This window comes from Prorops nasuta, unplaced genomic scaffold (assembly GCF_024137725.1).
Source record: "Prorops nasuta isolate Cenicafe-Biocafe unplaced genomic scaffold, Cenicafe_Pnas_1.2 PNAS00001, whole genome shotgun sequence".
NCBI lineage: Eukaryota > Metazoa > Arthropoda > Insecta > Hymenoptera > Bethylidae > Prorops > Prorops nasuta.
The window spans coordinates 17,860,550-17,885,349 of NW_027116798.1; the positions used below are offsets into that span (position 1 = coordinate 17,860,550).

At 40.4% G+C, this 24,800-nt stretch overlaps 3 protein-coding genes across 3 annotated transcripts; all 3 read right to left on the reverse strand.

The window, feature by feature from the left end:
- Positions 1–15,547: 15,547 nt before the first annotated feature.
- LOC136773587 (uncharacterized) lies at positions 15,548–16,384 on the reverse strand. Its single transcript, XM_066727367.1, has one exon. It carries the CDS (start codon positions 16,382–16,384, stop codon positions 15,548–15,550), a length of 837 nt encoding a protein of 278 aa, XP_066583464.1.
- A 3-nt stretch (positions 16,385–16,387) lies between these two features.
- On the reverse strand, positions 16,388–17,611 carry LOC136773592 (uncharacterized). The gene has a single exon (XM_066727374.1). The coding sequence runs from the start codon at positions 17,609–17,611 to the stop codon at positions 16,388–16,390; it is 1,224 nt and encodes a 407-aa protein (XP_066583471.1).
- A 409-nt stretch (positions 17,612–18,020) lies between these two features.
- Positions 18,021–20,583, reverse strand: LOC136773600 (uncharacterized). The gene is made up of 4 exons (XM_066727384.1): positions 19,825–20,583; positions 19,493–19,731; positions 19,023–19,446; positions 18,021–18,977 (listed from the first exon to the last, which is right to left on the reverse strand). Exons 1-4 carry the CDS (start codon positions 20,581–20,583, stop codon positions 18,021–18,023), a joined length of 2,379 nt encoding a protein of 792 aa, XP_066583481.1.
- Positions 20,584–24,800: the final 4,217 nt, after the last annotated feature.

Genomic DNA, 24,800 nt, shown 5'->3' on the forward strand with positions numbered 1-24,800 from the left:
TAGAGATAAAAATGAATTTCAATAAAATCAATGAATTGGGAAGCGTCATTCCAAAAAATTTTGTGAAATTAAATAGCTTGACGGAAAATCAAGAGTACGATATTTCCGAAGTGGACAAAATTATGACAAAATATGGAATGAAAATCATTGTAAAGCTGTCAACAACCGATTGGGTATTCTTGCCAGGGAGAATGGCAAAATTGGCGGAAGATACGGAGCAGTTGCAGCACCTACAAAAGGCTGCAGCATCCAATAATTTAATAATGTTATATAAAGGAGGAAAATATCACAACGTGGAATTTAAGTCTAAAGTTTGATAGGTATTTTGTATCAAAAAATAATGAATAAATTTGTTGTTTATTATATATTTATTTAATAAAAATTGTTTTCTTATTTTTTTTTAACTTACATTTCTAACAATATTCGTAAGAGGATTATATTGTACAATTTTATCGTGTATGATTAAACAATAGGCTGTAGTATTATCCGGAATGATTTCCATACACTCGATCTCGAGTTTAACGTCGACCGTGCCGGTTTTTATGGACTCGTTCTGATGCGAGCAGTCGATGACGAAGAGCGGCCCGTACGTCAAAAAGTCCGTATAGTCGAGCATGGGTCTCCCGAGTTTCTCACCAGCGTAATAGGAGGTGAAAAACTTTACATACATGTCGTAGAGGACGGAGTAGCGGGATTTCGTGAAATCAGTGTCGAGACGATCGTACGGATAGGATTCGGAATTCAGATAGAGTTTGACATCGAGGACTTTGCAATGATTAAATCTCAGCACATCCTCGTGCTGATTACTCTTCTTGTTCGTTCTGAACGCCAGAATGACGTATCGCGGCTTCTCCAATTGCGTGGACGCTTTCACGGACCACGTGTGTCGCTGCGACTTGGGCAGAAGGGGATACTCGTAAAGTTCCCAGGCGCGAAAAGCGAGTGACAGACTCTTGTCCTGCTCGACGATACCGAGAAATTGGAGTTTCGTAATTTCGTTCAGAGTCACATGGGGTATTCTCCATTGCACTCGTAGCAGCTTGATCGACGAATCGGTGATTTTCACCGCCGAGTAAATGGCGTTTGTATCGTCGCGCGCGCGAATGAGAACGAGCTCGTGACGCGCGTTAACGACGACTCGCCGATAATCCTCGCAGAATCCCAGCAGCATTTTCAGGGGCACGCAAAAGCTGAAATTCTTAACAGCCGCCTCCTTTTTGAGCCGGTCTCTGGCCGTAGCGACGAACCATCCGGAATGACGTAGACTGGCGCTCTCCTCGGTGCTCAGGGAAACGAGATTCTTCAGAGTGCTGGTAATACCGACGTTTCTGCATCGGTCGATCTCGATACCGTTCAATTCATAACGAATCTCGTCGAAGAGGAAAGCCGCGGAATTGCAGTCGAGCGTAACTGTATCATCGTTGGTGGCGCTCGCGTCACGCGTACCCTCCACCAGCTGGCCCTCGACGTAGAGATAACTCTCGCACGGCAGGAGTATCAAATCTTGCTGCTGTATGGGAATGCGAATCTCGTCGCTGTTCGCCAACGAGGCGTTCGCATACGGATTATAGGCATGCATCTCCATTTTCGTGATGCGATTGTCGTAGGTCAGCGGTGCGGTGACGTTCAAGGGATCTGCCATTGTTCCACTATGTACTACCTTCGCCCAATCTCTTCACGGTGAATCCCAATGATTGTAAAAATTCGATATTTCTTCTCGTTAGCAGGAAGCTCCTCTTGTCGCGATTTTCACTCCGAGCCGGTGTATTCGACTCCACGTAGGACGAACGACTAGCGAACGTTTCATCCAGTTTCACCGCTTTATAATCCTCGCTACTACTTTTGTAAATTAACATTTCTTAATGTGTAATCTTATGGTAATTTCTTCACGTCCAAAGTCTACGAGACGATCGTCCTGATCGAGGATACGTAACGTGAGACGGTCGATTACTCTGACGATGACCGGTAGATAAATGACGGTTTTCGGTGCCTCCGAGATTTTATAGCCCGGTGGTACGCTGGGAAAGAACTCGTGAATAATGTGTCGTGGTCTACCGTTGGTGTACGCACCACCCGCAATGTTGCACTCGATGCGTAGAATATTTGTTTTCACAATGTCCACGGTATCGTCGGATTCAGCCTGGACGTTCGGCTCGATCACGCGATTCGACGAGAAGCCCAGTAGCGAGCCAATGTTATTCGGTTTTCCAAAGTCAATCGAATATTTACAGAATATTTCACTCTTCAGTGTATTGTTATTCGCTCGTAGAAGAATGACGCTGTCAATGTTGTCTTTAATTTCATGTCTCGCAGAAATTTCAGACTGGAAAAATTCATTTATGGCACTCAACTCGTAACAGCCTCTGGGTATCGTCAGTACCTTATCGTTATCGTAGTAAAACTTATTATTCGTCTCGTCCACATTGGCTATCGAGTTGAACGTTTGCATGTCCACGAGACCGATCTCGTAGCGATCGTCTTGCAGATTGATGGGGGGGAAGAAATCTGAATTTAATACTGATTTACGATCCGATAATGTCACGGTGAAAGACATTTTTGTTTCAAAGTATCTGTTCTCGCAGGAATTTCACGCACAACTGACCGCAATTGCTTTTATCGTACGATTGATATCGATCATGATTGTAGTAGATTGTAACATTAGGGCCAAAGTAACGCACACATTCTTTCGGCGGTTTCAAATTTCCGAAGGAATCAAAGTATAGGACGATGTCGTTACGCTTGACGTAGGCTACCCAGTGGGTACCAGGACCGCATTGATCGTCGAGATTCACGATCGCGCACTCGTTGCACCGCGGTCCGTCTAGCGGCAGAGATGTGCGCATAAAGACTCCACGGAAGTATGGTATGCGTCGGCAGATGAGTGCCAATTGTACGTTACTAGTAGGACCTGAATCCGGGAGAGCATCGCGACGACGACGAAATTTTCCCTCATTCATTTTCTTCCTCGACCGTTTTTTTTGTTGTTTTTTTTTTTTTTTTTTCCATGGATACCCGCTCCGACGACTCGCTTGTACGGTTTCAGATAAAGACCTCGGCCTCTCTCGCGCGACGCTTCCATCGCGCGATTGTGACGTTGCATTTCCCGCAATCGTTCTCTCTCAGCTTTTGCACGGTTTACAGCACTCGCTATACCCGATGCTCCACCTGCCAATGCTCCGACTGCACCTAGTAGTGGAAGTATAGGTATTATACCACCCCGTTTCCTCGGCATTCGAATTCTTCTCTTCCTCGTAATACCAATTTTTTTCTTGTTGTTGTTGTTCTTTTTTTTAGCCGCTACTGCTTTCTTCATCGCAACAATATTATTATTATGTAATCCCAAGCCAAGTTTACGCTTAGCATTCATCGATGCCCATACGGCTGCGGCGACCGCGCGTTCACCCAAGGTCGCGTCTCTTGCGTTAATACGTTCACGCGCTCTCCTCGCTAGCACTTTATCGGCCTGATGACGCTCCGGTAGATCCTCGTTGTGCCAATATGCTAAGTCGTGATCGAGGCAGACCTCGTCCAGCGGATTTATACCACGATCGCCGCGCTCCAATCTTTCGCGAAGTCGAGTGCCGGGTCCGCAATAATTGTAACCGGGCACGTGCAGCTCAAATGGCAATTTTTTCAAGACTTTATTGAAGAACGATCCAGACATTTAGAGCAACTGCTTCTCTTGCTGACAAACGTAACAGTCTTTTATCCGTCTCGGTGGTCCGTCGTGGTGAGTGGTATCAGGTAGATTGTAGTGTTGCAAACAATATTGATATTGCTGCACATCCGAGTCCGCGCGAATGTGCCGAGGTAATCTTTCCCACACACTCGCGATACTGTCTGGAAAGTACTCGAGCAATACGATCTTCGGTATGTGTTCGAGCTGATGATTCGTCAAGTTATGCAGGGAATCGACGACGACTAGCATGAACGCCATCGTAATGGCAACTGACCGAATAGTTCCGTGAATCGCGAAATATAAATGAACGATACGGCTGTTGCCGAAGGTCAATAGCGAGGATGCATTTCGTGAAGCACGTGCCGACTATTCGCGTGACAAATTTGGATGCTCACAATGCTACCGCGCAAATAAAAAAAAAACGTCACGGATCGCTATTACCATCTACGATACGCTGCATAGTTTGCGGTCCGTCGAATTGCGGTAAGACAAACGTGCTGCTGAGCCTCATAGAGAGTCCGCACGGTGTGAGATTCGAGAACCTGTACGTCTACTCGAAATCGCTGCAGCAACCGAAGTATCGATATCTGGAGCAGCTTCTGCAGGAAACGGAGGAAATCGGTTACTTTCAATTTTCCAACAATTGCGAGGTTGTGAACGTCGCGGATGCAAAGCCGAATTCCATTTTCATATTCGACGATGTGGCCAACGACAAGCAGGACAATATAAGGGACTACTTTTGCATGGGTAGACATTCCAACATCGATTGTTTCTACCTCTGTCAGACTTATGCGAAAATACCGAAGCATCTGATACGAGATAACGCAAACTTGCTAATAATATTTAAGCAGGATGGAACTAATCTGAAGCATATTTTCAACGATCACGTCAACAGTGATATGTCGTATGAGAAATTTCTCACATTGTGTTCGACCTGTTGGAGTCGCGATTACGGTTTCCTAGTAATAGACAAGGATAGCTCTCTGAGGAACGGTCGTTATCGCAAAGGTTTCAACGAGTACGCCACGATCGAGTGAACGGTCTTGTCAGGCCGGTAAGGTTTCGACCTTGCCGGTAAGGTTTCGGCCTTGTGAATGTCGATAATCATGCCGGTAAGGTTTCACGATCACGGCCTTGAGTGTCAGTTTGATACTGGAGCGCAGGCTGTTCGGATCACCGTGTCAGGTCGGTTAAAACCCGTGTCGGTTCGGGGAGAATACAGCATCGCAACAGGTCGGTTAAAAACCGTTCAATTCGGGGGAAAGCTGTTTTATACAGCATCGCGATGGATGAAAAATCGCTTCTGAAGAGGATCGCCAAGACGAGCGAGGTCATTCGCGACAAGCATCGTGCCTTGAAATCGGAGAAGGCGATAATGGAGAGCAGTTTGAACGAGACATTCAAGCCGATAGTCGAACCATTGAAGAAACTCGTTTCGCAAACGGAGGATAACACAAATAATAATAATAATAGTTCGTTTGTCAAATACAACGATAAATTGAAGAGGGGAGCCTACTTCACATCGACACCGCATAAACGAGCAAAGAATCTTAGTAGTAGTAATATTAGTGAAACTATTACGAATCCATTGGATTTCATGACCGACGACGACGACGACGAGTCTTCTATAACCGATCAACCGTCGCCCGATTCAAAAAAAAGTTTGCTAGAAAAATTAAATGTTGATGAAAAACAGGAACCAGGCTTGTTTCAACATGTCTTTCAACATATTAAATTACATCCGATCCCTGGCAAGTATATTAAATTACTTCTGACTGATAGGGAGAACTTGATTGATCATGCTTTTGGACCTCGTTATGAAGATGATCAACTGACGCTTGGTAAATGTAAATTTGAAATAAGTCATGAGGGAGATATTATTCTCGATAAGAAGTTATACACCGGTACAAGAGGTACTTATGAACTAATTTTCATGAGAGAACCCAATCGAGCCATTATAGAACCCGACGATTTGGAACGATACAAGAGTATTCTCAATCAAACTAAAGCGCATAAACTGTTAAACGATAGTCTAAAACAAATCAAAGGTAATAGAGGTGAAAAATATACAGAAATTATGAAACCATTGCTATTGGGAAAACCTATTTTACCACCTTATCGGTTACCATCAACATCACGCGCAAGAAAATCGTCAACTTCTGACGCGTCAACATCGGGCGCAAGTAAACCGTCTAGCGCAAGTAAACCGTCGAGCGCAAGTAAACCGTCAGGCGCAGCATCAACAGCATCGAAAAAAAAGGGGTAAAGGACTAATGCGTGTCACCGAGGGACCAATCAACTACGTACATTGGAACGATCCGAATGAATTGATCGAACGTTTGAGACTTTTGATCGCGTCGGTGGCTGCCGGTAATACGAGTCATCACAACGAGATACAGTCGATAATCGAGGAGTTGCGCGAGGAGGATCTCATCGTATAAAGAAAGTTGCACGTTACACTCTTACCTCAGTGTAATATCAACGTCTTTCGGTAGTACGAGGTAAAAAAAAAAAAATTAAATGTCTGATTCCTGCTGTTGTGAAATTTGCATTTGTTTAACATACATCGTAGAATGTTTACTCTCGACATTACGAGCCATCAAAAAGAGGAATAATAGCGAGGAAAAAGAGACTGATTTTTGAAATACAAAGTAGTGCATTTGAAATGTCGATAAATAAATTTGGAATTGGACTGGATGGTGAGAGTAGGAAACACGAACCCAATTTAGAGCATTTACTGCTTGAATTCAAGCAATATCTGACAATGGCATTGAATACACATAATGAACAATTTGAGAAAAAGATGGACCAAATTTTTCAAACAATTTGCGAAAAATTGGATGATAAAGTGAGTAAAAGAGATCTGGAAAGAGCAATACTTAGCAACACTTTTCATTAGGAATTTCGAAAAAAAAAAAAAAAATGAGCAAAGAAAAGATACAGTTGGTGGAGGAGCTCCACGCACCGGCGAGGATAAATTTTCCACGCAGAAGAGTCATCGTGCGCGGCTTCGACGATCTCTGGCAGGCCGATCTTGTTGATATGCGCAATTACGTCGATGCGGGTCACCAGTACATTCTCACTGTAATCGATACCCTCTCAAAATACGCTTGGGCGGTGGCATTGAAGACCAAGAGCGGCGGAGAAGTGACGACGGCAATGACGAGAATCCTACTGAAGTACGGCAGATGTCCGAAAAATTTACAGACCGACAACGGCAAGGAGTTTTACAACAGTGACTTTCGGGCGTTGATGAGGAAACGCGGGATAAATCACTACTCGACCTACAGCGTGATGAAAGCGTCGATAGTCGAGCGCTGGAATCGTACGTTGAAGACGGAAATGTGGAAACGATTTACGTTGAACGGTAATTACAAGTGGCGCGCTATGCTGCAAGAGTTGGTGGACGCGTACAATGCGCGAAAGCATCGTACCACGGGAATGCGTCCCGTGGATGTGAAACCCGAGCATGCAGATAAGCTACTCAAGACAGTATACAGTAACATCAAGGTCGCAGGTCGTGCCAAGTTCAAAGTCGGCGATTTCGTACGAATCAGTAAATACAAGCAGATGTTCGCCAAAGGCTACACGCCAAATTGGACGACCGAAATATTCGAGGTGGCGAAAGTGCAGAGTACCAATCCCGCTACGTATCTCCTCAAGGATTCCAGGGGCACGCAACTGTTGGGTGGATTTTACGAATACGAGCTTTCGAAAACCATCAATCCCGATGTGTATCTGGTGGAGAGAGTATTGCGCAGAAAGGGCGAAAAAGTGTTCGTTAAGTGGCTGGGATTCGACAGTACGCACAATTCCTGGATAAATAAGAGCAATGTTTTATAAAAACTTTTATTAAGATGTATCAAAATATAGAATAAATACATAAATAACTAAATAAAGCGAATAAATAAAAACAATAAATAAATTATAATTTTAGACTATAATGTCCCCAGGGTAGAGTCGCCGCGGTGTCGGGTGTAACGAAACGCTTGTCGTCGTACGGACTGAGGGCGACCTTCCGCTGACTGATCGAGAAAACTCGGTGCAGCTTCGATCTTATTAAATTTTGACTGCGAGACTGTACGGTGAAATTGTTCAAACAATCCTTGTAGTCGTCAAATGTTATATTTCTATCGATAACGTAACCTTTGACACCTTTGGCTTTTTTGGTAATTCTCGCACAGTCCTGCACCTTGAAAGTATACATTTTTGCCCTCAGTCCTACGAACTCGGTCATGATACGACCATTGTTCTCGTCCTTCATCAGACCGGGTATCTTTTTGTTGACGCGTGGCAAGTCATACCGATTATCGTCAGGATAATCGCTGGTGTCGAATCGCGCGAGATCGCGTTTCATGACCGAGTAAACGTCGTCGCACTCGACACTGTATATCAGACTGTCCGTGTCGGTATACATCGCTCTACATTTACCGCCGAATGTAGGAAGCATATAGTCATAGTGAAATTCATACAAGCAAATTTTTGAAATATCTAAAATACTCATTCCCACGTAAATGGGTTTATCAAATTTCGCGGACAATTTCGATAATTGAATCGCGACCAAATTCTCCTTGAAAATCGCGAGACTGTGAAAATTCGGTTTGGAAATCAGGCTTTCCGCCCCGTATCTTCCCTCCCACTTGGTTGCGAGCCTCACGTCAACTCTATTCCTCACGTTCTCCATTGTTTTACCGAAAACCGCGTTGTTCATCAATTTGAAGAGATTCGTCTCAAATTCATTGGTGGACGCGGTGCGCAAACGCGTGTTCAGCTCGATGTAATCGCGTAGCCAGGTGGACTGTTGAAACTTTAAACCACGATGTATACGCTTCAGTACCAGTCCATTACGCATACATTGTTGCAGAGCGCGATAATGTATTACGTAACGGGTCTTATCGTTTAAAGTGGCCAGCAGCTTCTCCTGGCTAGCGCCCGGCGGTTTCTCGCGCACCATGCAGAACGGTAGGTCCGCGTGTTTGTCGTGAAGCTCGCGCGGATACTCCAAATCGACCTCCAAAATATAACCCTCGGGATGATCCGTGGGTATAGCGGAGACATCGAGATTGGCAGCGTCCTCGATCCATAGGAATCCATGGGTGGGCAGCGGCTGACACATTGCCCACCCATACAGATTGTTTACGTCGTAATACATGAGATATTTCGACGGTTCCGCCGGATCGTAGTCCCGCATGTACCGATTGTTGGCCCTCTCGTAACGATGGGAGCACTGACTCAAACCACCGCGTATACCGCGCTCTACGAACAGCAACATATCCACGTCCGTGAAAAGCTCCAGCCTGATTCCCGTATGCTTCAACATCGCGTCCCAGGTGAAGCCCGGTAGCGTATAATAATGGGCTGGATCCAACTCATAATTTAGCATGCAACTATCGCGAAAACTTTCGAAAACATCGGCCAACAATAGGACATCGGTCTTCAAGTACAGGTCACTGTACTCCCCAAGTGTGCGCATGTGGAATTTGGTCCATACCTCTACGGCATGATTGTATGCTTCCTCGCTGATATCGCTGTCGGTCAGTCTGTTGTGAAACGACTGGCGCGGTGGTAAAGCCGTCTCTTCCAATCTAGCCGCACTATCTACATAGTCGTAAGGAAAAATACCTTTCCTCGTAAGCAAGTCGAACTGCTCGACGCTCAATTCCGAAAATTGTGACCTCAAATTTGTCAGCTGAGATTCCGCCAAGTACGAGCTCAATTTGTCCAAACTGGAGGCCATAAATTTGAACGAATCGATAAATCTCAACTGTATATTATATTTTCGCAAATATTTGGTAAATGAAATGTATTTTTCCTTATGTACAGGCAGCAGATGTACCGATCCCTCGTACAAATTAGCGATCGTCTCGAAGATAAAATGCGAATCATAGCCGGATAAATTGTGAAAAATTACTGGAATGACATGCGAATCTTTGAAATTTAAATTACAATTATTGTGAGCCGGTCCTCTGTATCTGCCGGTCAGATGATCGTGATCGCGAATTCGTAGTTGATTCGGAAGAAACGGCTTTTTGCATATATGACAATTGGGGTCATTATAGTGACGCAATTGTTCGCTAAAACTAAGATTATGCATGGGCACGATAGTACTTAGCGTCTCGCTCGCGATGCGCGCAATGTTCTCGAGCTCGCGTACGAACCATTCGATGCAGTCGGCACCCCGACGAGCGTCGTACCTCGAGAGTGACGCATCGCGAGCACTTTTTAAATAATAGCCTACACTAATAGGTTCATGTCTCTGATAAATATCACTACTACTACTACTGTTCGATTGTTCAACTTTCAATAATATGCACTCGAGATCCGCGTATACGACGAATGGCGCTCGTTCCCCATTTTTGATGTTCTTGAAGGAAACCCAGCGATCCTCGGCTTTGCTCGGCAACATCAAGCGGAGATTATCGTTGAGCTGCGCGCAATCCTGCTCGTGCGACTCGAGCCTCTCCACTGTGCGGAAGTAGTGGAGACATCTAAAAAATTTAATATAAAACATATGCAGTTATATTTGTATTTTTTCAGTATTATTATTATTATTATTAATACATACCGATCGCATACATAATGAGCATTTTCTCTCTTGGTGAATTGGCTTCGCACCAGTCTCGAGAGATTCCTTATGCACATAAAATGTGCAGCTCCCTGTTCATCGTTGACGAGAAGAAGATTAGCATGCCTCGATCTCTTCTTCTTCGTCACCTGAAGAGGCACAATTCTGCTTTTTGCGTCGCTATTTTGCTCTTCATTCTCCAAGGTGAAGATGTTCACCGACACGTCGTTATCCACCTCGAATTTCGGAATCTGTTTTAGCGTAGTCGGAAAGGTTAGGCTACCGACGTCTAAAACCGTCCGAAAATGTGGATAAGAGGACGTGCGCTTTGGATTAGCCGTAGGTTTTGCCGGATAGAGTGCCGCCGTCACGGACCACGCGAAACATGCATTATCACTGGTTTCTAAATTTATCAGAGCTTTCCTACTCGTGATAGCGGATGGCAGATTAATTTTACAACCCGCGTGGAACGGGTTAAAACGATTAATGTTAACTAGTAAATAATGAATTTTGTGCAAAGTCCATCCACTATCACGCTCTTGAAATTCACTTAATTTTTGTATAATAACGTCTAAAATGTTTTTCCTATACCAATCACTAAAATTATCAGTCTTATACAATGTAGCATTAGTCGTACTAATGTTTTTATCATCACTCTGGTCCTTAGAGATGAATTGTCCGTTAAATACACAATTAACCTTAACACTATTTGCACTAACAAATACCTTATCTATACGCGTACGCACTAATACTTCCGCGTCTACTAAAAAATCCTTAGGCTCTATATAATTACTATTAACTACCATGCCGCTGCATATTCGACTTCGAAACGCTGAATCAAGCTCCTCCCAGGTAAGTCCTTGTACGTCATTGCTACAACCAGCCCCTGATTTAATATAATTCAATTCTCTCTGCGCTCGTAGCAACAGACACTTTATACACGCGATTTCGGCGAAATTCTTCTGACGCGTTCCAACGGGTAAAGCTTGATCCGCGCTGCTCAATCGTCGAATATGCTCGCGACATTCCAGTACCCACGCGTCGTACTCATTCGCACTATTAATTGTAAAAAATTTTCTTCGCAATTCCGTCGACATTTTGTGTGTTTCTTAAAGAAATGACTATGTCATACGGTGAACAACAACAACAATAAATTAATAATTGCGAATGCGTCTCTCGCGAAGAGTAACGCTTATATATATCGAATAGAGAATGGAAGTAGGGGTATCTACACATCCCATTGTTTCGTCCGAGATGCATACTGACATTGATATACATTGTTTTTTTTTTTTTTTTTTTCAGAAGTCTTTTATTCCTTTATATATTGATCATATACAGATTTCATAAAGTAAACATTTTGCAGTGAACATATACCATAATGATTCATACACTTGGGTAACGGTGGTTCGAAATTTTTACTCCATCCAAGACTAAATTTACCCCACTCACACTCCTTCGCATTGTATATATTTTCTAAGTTGCAAATTTTTCTCAACCAATCATATTTCTCCCGTCCTTTCACGAAAATCCAATCCTCTCCCTCGTACGACGTTACATACTTTCTTATTACATCTTTATGCTTGTAATAAGGTGAATGACCGTCGGTCCAATTGAATCCATGTCGATTAAAATAAAGCCAACTTTAAAAAAGAAAAAATTATATACAAAACATTACATTTTTAAAAAAAAAATACTTACTCGTTCTGTTCTCTCTCGAGATCGCTCAACCAAGCTTCTTGAAATGGTGGTGAAAATACATTGTGATACACTTCATTATTACGCAACACCGCAAATTCTTTAACTATAAAACTCTTGTCGGTCAATACAAAACCTTGAAAATCAACGAATGTCGGTGTCATTATCGTCGTCGTCGTCGTCGTCGTCGTCGTCGTCGTCAATCGCTCGATGCAAGAATGAACGATCTTTTTTTTGTCGCATTTAAGAAAATTTTTTTCCCCCTCCAACAGGGGAACAAATAACGTATTAAAATTTAATGTTTTTAAAAGGAGGGGATAATTTCTAAGAAAATTTTTTCCCCATTGTTACCTATAGTTTCTTCACAGTATAATACAATAGGAAAAAAAATATCTTCTAGAGATTAAGAAAGAAAGGACTTCTTATCAAATGTAACTTTATATTTTAAAGAAACGATAAAATCTTTCTCTCTACGGAGATATTTCTTCGAATGTTTCATTTCAGTTTTTTTCTTCATCGAGAATAGCACGAGCGCAACAATGTATAGAATAACTCACATAATGGATGTAGAAGGTTTCTTAGTTTATAAAAAAGAACTTAAATATAAAGATATAGCTATAATTGATTTAAAAAGTAACCAAATTTCTTACGCATCGTTTCGTTTGCGTGACAGTATGAAAAATCTTAGTGAGAAAGACAAAAAAACTGTGTGGTATTTGCTCAATATGGTTCATGGTATAAAATATAGTGATACGGGATTCGAGAAATACGAGCAGGAGGATGTGGAAGATTTTATTAGAGGTTGCCTAACGTGCGAGAATCCCGTAGTAGCCTACAAGGGAGGGAACATTGAAAAAAATCTATTGAATAGGATGAATGTGGATAATATTAATTTAGAAGTGTATGGTTGTCCTAAGTTTAAGGATTTAATTAAATTATATGATTTTGAAAAAACTCCGTGCAATTTACACGTTCGAGAGAAGAACTTGGACAATGAACGTATCCACTGTCCTTACGAGGAGGTGTCAGTTTTTGCCAAGTGGATAAAAGCAAATATGTGATTCTTTAAAAACTATTTAGAGAAATAAAGAGGAGAACACAAGTCCTCAATTCTTCATTCAATCTTATACCGTTGTCGGTGCTGCACACAGGAAAAAAAAATGAGCTGCGAAAAGTGTAAATTAATCATGATTCAAGAGGATATTGTTCCTCTTTCACCCACTCTTCCCAGAGAATTGACAGAGGAATACGTCAATCGAATTAACGATTTTTTCAATCGTTACTTCGAAGAGTATGAACGGAAACTGCATCTTTATTTGCATAAAAACTGTAAGTATTTATTTTTACATTTTTTTCATAATTATTGTTTGTTTCTTTGTTTTTTTTTTTTTTAAATAAAGTGAAGAAAGACGAAGAAAAACAGGCTGAGGAAAAAGATATTGAGTTAAAGGAGACGAAGAAGGAAGAGGAGGAGGAAAAAGATATTGAGTCAAAGCAGACGAAGAAGGAAGAGGAGAAAAAAGTAGAGGAGGAAGAATGTAAGTATTTATTTTATCTTTTTTTTTTACCTTTTCATAATTATTATTATTATTACCTGTTTGTATTTTTAAAATAAAGTGAAGAAAGACGAAGAGAAAGAGACTAGGGAAGATATTGAGTCAAAGGATATGAAGAAGGAAGAAGAAGAGGAGAAAAAAATGGAGGAGGAGGAGGAGAAAGATATTGAGTCAAAGCAAACGAAGAAGGAAGAGGAGAAAAAAGTAGTGGAGAAGGAGGAGGAGGAAAAAGATATTGCTTCAAAGCAGACTAAGAGAGAAGAAGAAGAGGAACCACCACATTTCTTTTTCTTTTACTATTAAATTATTTTATCTAACAAATTGAAAAAATATCATTGTAAATTAACCTCTACTATTTCTTTTATCAAATAAATTGAAAAATATTATTGTAAATATACCTTTTACTAATTCATCTGGAGTTAACGGAAAGAAACCTAATACGTATTGAGAAATGGATATAAACTTCTCTCCGCATTGATAATGAGATGTAAACTTCATCCGAAGTGGAGAGAGAAAGCTAATATGTATTGATAAAGATATGTAAACTTCATCTGGAATACGTAGAGGAGAGCACTCTTCACTTCAGTCTTCAGTGAGACATCATGAGTTCCACACGACCAATAAGCTTACCTGACAAGAAACTAACATTAAAGGATTTAGAAAAAAAATATTGCAAACCAGTTGCAATAGTAAGGCCATTTCGGCATAATGAAGAACAGCAGCAGCAGCCGCAGCAGCAGCAGCAGCAGCAATCAGTTCTAAGAGGGTATCGCTTGATACTTGAACAGCAGCAGCACCAGCAGCCACTGCGGCGACCACATTCGCTGCCCGTAGCCCTGCAGATGCCGCCCGCAGCGGTGCAACCTGCAGCGGACCAACCTGCAGCGGACCAACCTGCAGCGGAGCAACCTGCAGTCTCGCGTAGGAGGCAATTGTTATTACGGTTACGTAATATGCAGCCTATGTGAGCTTGTGGGTTGTATGACAGACAGTCACCACCACCAAATCGGTAAGAGTTAATAAAAGTCAAAGACTAATAAAATATAAAAAAAAAAAAAAAAAATGGCTTAATAGCGAAGGAATCTCGCATTCACTTTTTCTCTCGCAGCGATTTATTAAATCGTAGTACTACTTTTGTTCGACAAAGAGTGCTTTTAATGTAGTATAGAAGCTACTTAAATAATTTTTTTTAATTATAGATGCTGTTGCTGTTGCTGTTGCTGTTTTTATTGGAATTCTACAGGACGTACAATTCCTGGTTTATTTATATATTTTTATAAGTAAATTTGTACTTCAATAAAGAGGGTTTTTTATGCCGAAAGGCTTTTTCCCTTACATTGGTGTTTCTTCAATTACCTCTCCACCAATCCACTGTACCCTGTAATATATAAGTATTGCAAATAAAAAAGAAAAAAAAAATGTAAATCATAACATAAAACCCTTGAAGATTTCCATTCAACCGACATCGGACGATGCTTCGACTGAAATATTCCAGGGGGATCTACAGCTTGAAAACTGTTCTGAATGTTGTCGTGTTTTTCACATACGTCCCAACCACTTTTCTGAAGTTAAGGTCACGTAGGCTCCGCTCTTATTACAGAGCGGATGGTAAGTATCTGCGACGATAGATATACAAATGAATATGACGATCGTCAAAGATACTGTAACATAAATAAGGGGGAGCGATCACTGCATCGCTCTCTACGAATGTTCTTTCTCTCTTTCTCTTTCCAGTACGAGTCCATTTCGCATACATTGTTGCAGAGCGCGATAATGTATTAAGTAACGCGTCTTATCGTTTAAAGTAACCAACTGCTTCTCTTGGCTCGCACATGGCGGTTTCTCTCCTTCTCTCTCTAAGGCGTTCACTGCTTACCGTAAGAGGGGGGAGGCCACTTGTGTACCCTACGAGTTTAACGTCGGGGGAACGCGATAATGCGCACAACCGCATGCGCACAACCACACGAGGAGAGGGGGCAATTCCCCTACTTCCCTTGTCCCCGCGGGACCCCGACCCCCTCGCCACGCGGTCATAGAACCATCCTAGCCTATCTACTGGCCTAAGTTCCATTTGCAAGGTGGAGCGTTTGGAGTCTTAATTATAACGATGTCACCCTCACGAAAATCGTTATTTTTGATTTGCCATTTTGGACGAGATTGTAATGATTGCACATATTCGCCCGACCATTTTTGCCAAAAAAGCTCGGTAATCAGAGTGATTTTCTGCCATCGATTTAGAGTAGATTCCTTTAAATCTAGAACGGACATTTCGGGTGGAGCGAGTAAAGCGCGACCAACCAAGAAATGCCCTGGCGTTAGACATTCTAAGCTTCCAATGTCATCGCGTAAGCGAGAAAGAGATCTGGAGTTTAAACAGGCTTCAATACGACAAATCAATGTGGTCATTTCTTCGAACGAAGGAAGAAAAGTCCCGAGAATACGCTTTAGATGATGTTTTACGCTTCGTACTCCGCTCTCCCACAGTCCACCCCAATGAGGAGTGGCCACGGGAATAAATTTCCATTCTATTTCGCGTATAGGTTCAAAATCTTTGGATTGAGCATGTTTCAGGGAGCCTCGGAATGCAAGTTTCAATTCCTTATTTGCCCCTTGAAAGTTTAACCCATTATCCGAGTGAATCACCGCAGGTTTACCACGACGTGAAGTAAAACGAGCTAGATCCGCCAAAAATGCAGCCGTATCATATTTGGAGACGAGCTCAAGGTGAATGGCACGAGTAGCCATGCATACAAAAACAGCTATATAACACTTAACTGATTTTGAGTTTCGGCCTTGATGCAGTTTTACAAGGAAGGGCCCGGCGTAATCAATGCCAGTATGTTCAAACGGATGGCTACGGTTTACTCGAGCAGTAGGCAAAGATCCCATGAATTATGTTCCTAGCTTGGCACGTTGACGAACGCAAGTGACGCACCTATGTATTATACTTTTCGCGGCGTTTCGTGCATTGATCACCCAATACTCTTGCCGCAGTACTGTCAATGTAAGCTGTAGGCCACCGTGCAAGGTCGTGACATGTATGTGTCGAATGAGCAGCTCGGTTAAATAATTAGTTGGCAAAATAATGGGATGCTTTTGGTTGTCTAACAAAAATGAGTGTTGCAGACGCCCACCTACTCGTAGAATTCCTTGCGCATCTAAAAATGGTGTAAGAGAAAGTAATCGAGAACTTGACGGAACTGACTTTTTGCCTTGCAACGTCAATATATCGTTTAAGAAAGCAGCAGCTTGAATTATTTTCACAACACGCAGTGTTTCAGTGCGTAGCTCGAGAGCTGACAAGTGAGCGTGTTGACAAACATTTTTTCTACGTGCTCGATCTATAAATCGCAACACGTAGTTAATAACACGGATTAGTTTTGTCCACGACGAATAGTTATAAAGAAATGACGGTAAATCGCGTGTGACATGATTTGTATATATCGACGAGGTCTTTATTTCCTCGTTGGTTTCAAACATTAAAGGAGAATTTCCCGATGACGTTTCCCGAATTATTGAGGGTCCTTCCCACCAAAGCGCACAATGTATTAATTGGCTTGGATTAATCCCTCGCGAGTTGAGATCTGCAAGATTGAACTTAGTATTGACATGAGACCAATGAGCCTCTGGTAGACTTGACTGTATATATTCGACTCGGATGGCTACAAAAACTCTCCATTTGGACGAATGTTGTGCAATCCAAGCCAGCACGATTTGTGAATCAGAAAAACAAAAAATGTCATGCACTGAACGTTTAAGTGATGACTTGATATGAAGCATTAGTTTAGTCAAATAAGCAGCGGCGACTAGTTCAAGACGAGCAATGCTAATTGCTTTAAGAGGGGCCAATTTGGCTTTTGCCATTACGAGGCTGACTGAGGTTTGACTATTCCTATTGGTGAATTTGGCATACACCACAGCACTATAGGATACATTTGAAGCATCACAGAACCCATAGAGTTCTAATTTATCTGCTTCGCTAAGTTGACCATTCCAGCGCGGGATGGTGATTTTTGTTAATTCGCACATTTGCGAGTAATAAGACATCCATTTGGATTGAATAGGCTCTGGAACCTCGTCATCCCAATTAAGTTTGAGCAGCCATGTGGATTGCATTATTTGCTTTAACACAATGGTGAACGGTGAGATCCAGCCTAAAGGATCGTAAATCTTCGCGTTTTCCGAGAGTAACATTCGCTTTGTTAACTTAGTGATGGAAGACGGCGAGATTATAACCCGAAATGAATCAGAGCTGGTATTTCAAGATATGCCCAGCACTTTGCTAGTTTCGTTAAGATTTTCGCTATTAAAATTAAGATTAGCGTTACTAGAATCATTAGAAATTTCTTTGAGAGCTGTGCTTGCTGAATTGAAGGCCCATTTACTGAGCTCAAATTTACCTTTATCCAACAACTGAACTAATTGAGATTGGATATCGCGTAAATTCGCAAGGTTGTTAGCTCCAAAAAGAATGTCATCGACATAGATTGATTGAAGTAAGATGGACTTCGCATCTGGGAAGTCATCACCATGTTGATTTGCGAGTTCCTGCACTACCCGTGAAGCTAAAAACGGTGCAGGTCCGGTACAGTATGTGACCGTATTCAATTGATGTTTGAGTATTACCAGAATCATCTTTCCAAATTATCGATTGGAATTTTCTGTCTTCCGGACGAATTAGAATTTGGCGGAACATTTTAACAATATCTGTCACGCCAACAAAACGATAATCACGCCAATTCATAAGAATAGCTGTTATATCTTTTTGTAGTTTTGGCCCTACTAAGAGTACGTCGTTGAGTGATAGACCACTCTTAGTTTTAGCGGACGCGTCAAATACGACACGTATTTTCTGCTTTCCATTCTCGAGCTTAAATACTGCGTGATGAGGCAGGTAAACCAAGGAGTCTGTGTCAATCGCGTTTGTTGTGACCTTCTCCATATGTCCTAACTGCTTGTATTCTCTAATGAATTTAGCATAGGTTTCAGACTGCTCAGGAGATTTGTTAAGACGACAGAGAACTCGCTTTAAAGCTGATTCGGCGATGCTGCTAGAGGCTCCCAGTGCCAATTTGGAGGACTCTGTATTGAAAGGCAATGCAACCTGATAGCGGCCTGACGGTAATTGAGTAACGTTACTCGCGAAAATGTCCTCGCATAATTGATCTTCAGGGGTCAAACTATGGATGCTAGGAACTTCTTCAATCTCCCAAAAGTCTCGAAGTGTTTTATCGAGGTCACAACAATGAAGAGCGGTTATCGTTGTGGCATGCACGTGCGACCCAAGTGTACCATACACAACCCAGCCAAATAACGAGTCTTGTACTCTCAGCGCATGGTCCGATGAATGAATTACTTGATTCAGTAAAAGCTGAGGACAATAATCTGCACCAATTAAAATATCAATTGGATTTTTAGCAGAAGCATATTCGTCCGCTAGGTCCAGAGAACCTAATTGAGGGAATTCAAGTGGTGAATAAGACTAAGGACTATAATTCGTGATTTTTGGTAAAATTAATGCCGTCACCTTGAGTGAGGCCTGATCGTGTTTAACTGACTGTAAGATGAGTTCAGCTTTGCTCGAGACGTTATGTACCGCAACTCCTTTGACTCCGTAAATCGTTGCATTAACTTTGCGGCGTGTAACTCTTAATAACTGGTCTAGATTTTCCGTCATGAACGACGTTTGTGAACTCGGGTCGACTAAGCCTCTAATAATAATTTGACGGCCATTTGGTGCTGTAGCGTGTGCGAGAAACGTAGCAAGGAGTGTCGTGCGTTCATCCATGGCACTCACATGAGCAACAACAGAAGTCGAAGACTGATCAATGGTTTGAAGACTCGTGGGTGCAGTAGCTTGAGATGAATTACGTTGAGGCGTCGGATTAGCTTGTTTCTCAAAATGCAAAAGCGTATGATGTGCCTTGGAACATTTTTTACACCGAGAATTACTTCGGCAAGACGATATCGAATGTCCAGGTCTCAAGCAATTGATACAAAGTGAGTTTTTTTTGCGCTGCTTTATATCTGGCTTGAGGGTTCAAGGCAATAAAACTATTGCATTGATAGAAAGGATGATCCGCGTCACAATAAGAGCATTTTGGTTTATCAACGATTGCGTTGAGTGATTTCAACGACCTAGGACGCGAAGTTTTATCAGTAGTTTGTTTACTACCTTTGAATTTGGTACTAATAGATTCGAGCATATTAATCTGCTCGGTGATGAACTCTAAAAACTGAGTGAAAGAAGGATATTTCAATACACGTCTTATTTCCTTCTTCCACTCCACAGTGATAACTTAATCTAGCTTGTTTGAGAGGATGTGGACCAATATGGCACTCCAACCATCAACTGGATATCCTAATGTCCTCAGAGAGTCAAGCGCAACTATAGTTGTATCGCGTAGTGTTTTCATGGACATGAGATTGTCAGCGAAGACTTTCGGAATGAGTGTTAATTTGCTAAGAAGGTTGGACGATATAATTCGTTCATTTGTATACCTAGTCACTAATGCATTCCATGCTGTTAAGTAACTATCGTTACTGGCGGCTAAGGATCGAATTACTGAGCTAGCTTCTCCTTGAAGACATGCCTTTAAATAATGAAACTTTTGAACACCTGGTAATGTCGAATTCTCGTGAATCATTGATTTGAAAGAGTCATAGGAGGTTGACCACTCAGAATAGTCACCACTAAACTTGGGTAAATCTAACTTAGGAAGTTTCAATGAGGGAGCATGTGTCCGCCCAGCAGTGGTAGGAGTGACTTGCTCACCGCTTAAAATTTCGATTTGTTCTAAAATGTACTCTTCCGCAGTCAAATACGCCGTCATAGCTCGCTCATAAGTATTCTGTGTCGTATAGTTAAATTGTTGCAAATCTTTCTCCGACAAATAATTGGTAATCGTTACATGATTAGTCTGTATTTTCGCGGGAATTTCCTTGGCGCTAGCCAGACGACCATTTAAATAAGCAATGGTAAAATTACCTACACCACGCTTTTTGGTGTTGACCAGTAGCCGTTCTAATTCTGAGCAATAAAGGCCAACGTGACCTGCGCACATGAGTATTTCCTCCTGCGTTACCATTTTGCCACCAGAGACACCCCCCTCCCCCCCAGTTACTTCGAAGAATCACCAATCAAAATTCAACTCAATTGAATATGTACCGGTTATATCCGGCTCGAAAGACCAGAAATTTGTGTGAAAATTGATCGGGTGATCCCTGCGAATATGACTAGGAAGGAGGGCCCTAAATGACAAAACAACACCTCGGAAATCTGGTAAAATTCAGTTTATTTAATTGCACAGAATACAAAATACAATGAATAAATGTGCTCGAAAGGAGGCTGAGCCTCAATTGACAATCCACCCACAACTAAGAATACGAATTCCCAACCCTGTAGTCCCCAGGTCCCCGGACAGGATTCCCCGTACCGTGGACTCCCAGGCAACGAAGATAGAGCAGACAGGATGACGATTTCTTGGAGACCAAGAAATCGACGAGGAGGCAGAAAATGCGTACTAAGAGACTTAGTGGCGTCGCAGGAAGGGAGGAATGGCTAAGCTGCTGAGAAGAAGAGACAGAGAAAGAAAAGACAGAGTCTAGAGTCTAGACCGTTTTGATTGAGCCGCATTTGTTCCAGAACTCTTGGGTATTAATATGTACAAGAGACCCAAATAGTAACAGCGAGAGAGAGCTCTATGCTGTGGGCCACCTATCGGCCTTGATTGGAGGTAGGACCAAGAGAGACAGAGTGTGAGCAGGAGCGAGACGGCCTGAGAGCCCCAGACCGCTCGCACCTATACTGCGATCTCTAACAACTTTCATCAATTTAATTGCAAATATTTTTTTAGTAAAAATTATAGGATTCATGATAGTAATCATAAATGCTACTTGAAATCATAAAATACTATAAATCCATAGCCTACATAACATAAGAGTGGATTTTATGAGTTCCTTGAGTTCTGTGGCATTTGTAAATACTACTACCATTATTAATTTCTATTTTATAAGCTATTATGGATAAAGATTTCTAACTGCATTTCGTAAAACCTATATCTCATAGAACATATATGCATAAAACGACCTGAAAGAAAAACAATATTTAAAGGACATATGTTTTAAACATTTCATGCAATTTTGTGCTGTATGTGATGAATTTGATGTTAATATTTATTCTCCTCTTTATTTTAGAGCTTGATAATAAGGAAAATTTGAGCACTTCTAAAGATAGACCTTTATCGCTTAATATTTCATTTGATCCGAATTCAGATTTCGAAAAGACCTTTTTAACATTATCTGAAAATGGTAAAGTAGTTTTCCTGTTATTATGTTGATCTTATTAATGAAATAAATAAATATTTTTCTTATTTTAATAGAAAGAAGTTTATTTCAAGCCATAGATATAAGTGTATATGAAAATAATTCTACTTCGTTCGAAGATCTCGTCTCTGGCGAAAATTTAAGGCTAGTCTCAAATATTACATAAAATGAATAGTATATAGATAATGCTTAATTATAACTTTAATATACTCTTTTTTATTTTTACAGGGATGAATGTATAAAATTTAAATGAAAGTAAGGTTGAAGATTTATATGGTAATTCCAAAGATCCTGGTGGTAAATAATATTTTCTTTTCTGGATGCTAATAAAGATTAAGTATTCTAGATTTATTTCATTTCCACAATATTTAATCTATCATAGAATTCGATAAAGACACAAGTAAATCGGCTAATGTAAACAATGTAGGAGATCGCATTAATGTATTTAAAACTCCTTTTAATATTGATAACATTTTAAACAATGTAGCCACAAATGCACCTGATGATAACACATTAACTATATCAGAAAAAGGAAAAAAAAGCATTGTTGCTATTTTTGTAAGAAGCTATATTTTAAAATAGCCAGGCATATCGAATCTTGTCAGAAAAATGAGGCTGAAGCTAAAGAAATTAGTAAATTACCTAAAAAAAATCCAAATCGAAAATATCTACTTGATCAGCTCAGAAAGAAAGGAAATTATAAATATAATAGCAGCTCGATTATAAATAACGGGGATCTGATTGTGTGCCGACTACCCAATAAAAACATGAAGAAGAAACCGAATGACTACACTACATGTGCTAGCTGTAAAGGGATGTACATGAAATCCAATATTAGGCACCATTTTGCTCAGTGTACAGAAAACTATATGAAAGGGCAAAGAACTGTTAAAATCTTAAGCCGAATGGCTGACGGGAAAATTCATGTAATTGCTAACGAAAGAGTTAAACGAGACATCATTCCCTATATGCAGGATGGTGATGTCAAGAACGCAATACGATATGACGAACTGTTAATTTTGTTTGCGAACAATTTAACGGAAAAATATAGTTATGAAAATCATTCAATAATTCGGTCCAAAATCAGATTATTAGGTAGACTATTAATAATTATAAAAGAAAAATGTAAAGACATTTCAGATTTCTGCTCCTTATATAGACCTAAATATTTTTCCTTCTGCTACCAAGCCGTAAAAATCATAGCAGGATACAACGAAGAAACTGAAACGTATACAAATCCTTCCAATATTTTACATATTGGAACGATGCTTAAGCAAGTTGGTCTGCTATTGGAAACTTTTTACATCGAGAGGGAAGAAAAAGAAAAGCAAATCATGACCAAAAACTTTATTAAATTAATAGTCAAAAATTTTCAGATAATAAATAAAAAGGCAATTGAAGCTCAAACTAAATACAAGCGCCAAAAACAAATTCGTTTACCAACTGCAGAAGATATTCAAAAATTACAATCACACTTAGAAAAGAAACGCAAAATTGCGTATAAAAATTTAAAACAACATTTTTCTTTTAATGATTGGCTAACGCTAAGCGAATGTTGCGTTGTTGAATTATTATTATTTAACCGTCGGCGCCAAGGAGAAATATTCAAAATAAAACTTGATGATTTTCACACTTATAAAGGCATAGATGCACAAGATAATCCGGAGGAATACAATTCGCTTACACTAGAATGTAAAAAAATTGCTGACAGTTACGTAAGATTCACAATTCGTGGAAAATTGAATCGAACTGTCTTAGTCCTGCTTAATTCAGAGATGGTTGAAAATATAAAAATGCTTTTGAACTTCAGAACAGAAGTTAACATAAGTGAAAAAAATGATTACCTATTTGCTTTACCTCAAATTGGTGAGAACAGGTCTTTTAGACGAGTAATTGCGTGCGATGTTCTTCGAAAAATGTCCGTAGAGTGTGGAGCTAATATGCCGGAAGCACTACGCGGAACCACTCTCCGCAAACAATTTGCGACTTGGGCAGCCAGCAAAAATTTAAAAGAGGAAGAGGTGACCGATTTAGCGAACTATCGTGGACATGCAGTCAATATTCACAAAGATTATTATCGCCAGCCTCTTGCGACCAGAGAAATTATACATATGTCGCAACTACTGGAATCAGTAAAAGGAAACGATTTATCTAAAAATAGGGTAAAAATGGATCAAAATATAGCAGAGAAAATTTTCGAAGAAACTTTATGTAACTGATACTATTTTATTAAAATCATATGTTTTATTAATTGCTTATAATTATTTAACTTTGTTTTTAAATTTTTAGCATGCAATGATATAGATGGTCAATTTGAGGCACCTTTGACTCCTTCAAATAAAAACACAGTTATGAAAAATGAAAATAAGAAGATATCACTTCCGATAAAAGGTAAAAAAAGTGGAATGGAATGTAAGAAAATAACTCTTCGCTCTTTGCAGAAAAATGTTGATAATCATACTAATTTCAATTGTCATAGAATGGTGTTATATCTACTGATATAATAAATATACCTATTTATCATAGACATAGCGGCTTTGTGAAAATTGAAAATAGTATTTATCATTAATGACTTTTTCGGAGAAGGATAATAACTGATTCCAGTACATAACATATACAATTTTGTGACTATTTAATCATTTTACAAACAATTATTTTAATACATTATTTTGATATATTTAAATAATTGAGAAAGGCAATATATTTTAAGTATTTCGTTGATCATTTAATTAATATTAATAAGTTTCAATCTTTTTCAGCTTCACTGCAAACTGTACAGGAAAGAGGCATTAAAGAAGCTAAAACAAAGAAGTCCCTAAAAAGTAATTGCCATAGAAAGCAAAAAATAAAGTTTGAATGTTAACTGAATACTTATTTTAAATCTTACTTATTAATTTTTTTATATAAGTTATGTAATTTCAAATAATAAGATTGTATGTTTTTAGCTGAAGATGAATGGCAGAACACAAGCACCAGTGGC

What these genes read in the sequence shown, in the direction of transcription:
- LOC136773587 (XM_066727367.1), bottom strand. Translation starts at nt 16,384, where the DNA reads ATGGGATCTTTGCCTACTGCTCGAGTAAACCGTAGCCATCCGTTTGAA.
- LOC136773592 (XM_066727374.1), bottom strand. Translation starts at nt 17,611, where the DNA reads ATGCAATCCACATGGCTGCTCAAACTTAATTGGGATGACGAGGTTCCA.
- LOC136773600 (XM_066727384.1), bottom strand. Translation starts at nt 20,583, where the DNA reads ATGGTAACGCAGGAGGAAATACTCATGTGCGCAGGTCACGTTGGCCTT. An exon ending in ATGGTTGGAGTGCCATATTG is followed by an intron (nt 19,732 to 19,824) that starts GTCCACATCCTC and finishes TCTTTCACTCAG; the next exon opens with TTTTTAGAGTTCATCACCGA. An exon ending in GCGCAAAAAAAACTCACTTT is followed by an intron (nt 19,447 to 19,492) that starts GTATCAATTGCT and finishes GTCTTGCCGAAG; the next exon opens with TAATTCTCGGTGTAAAAAAT.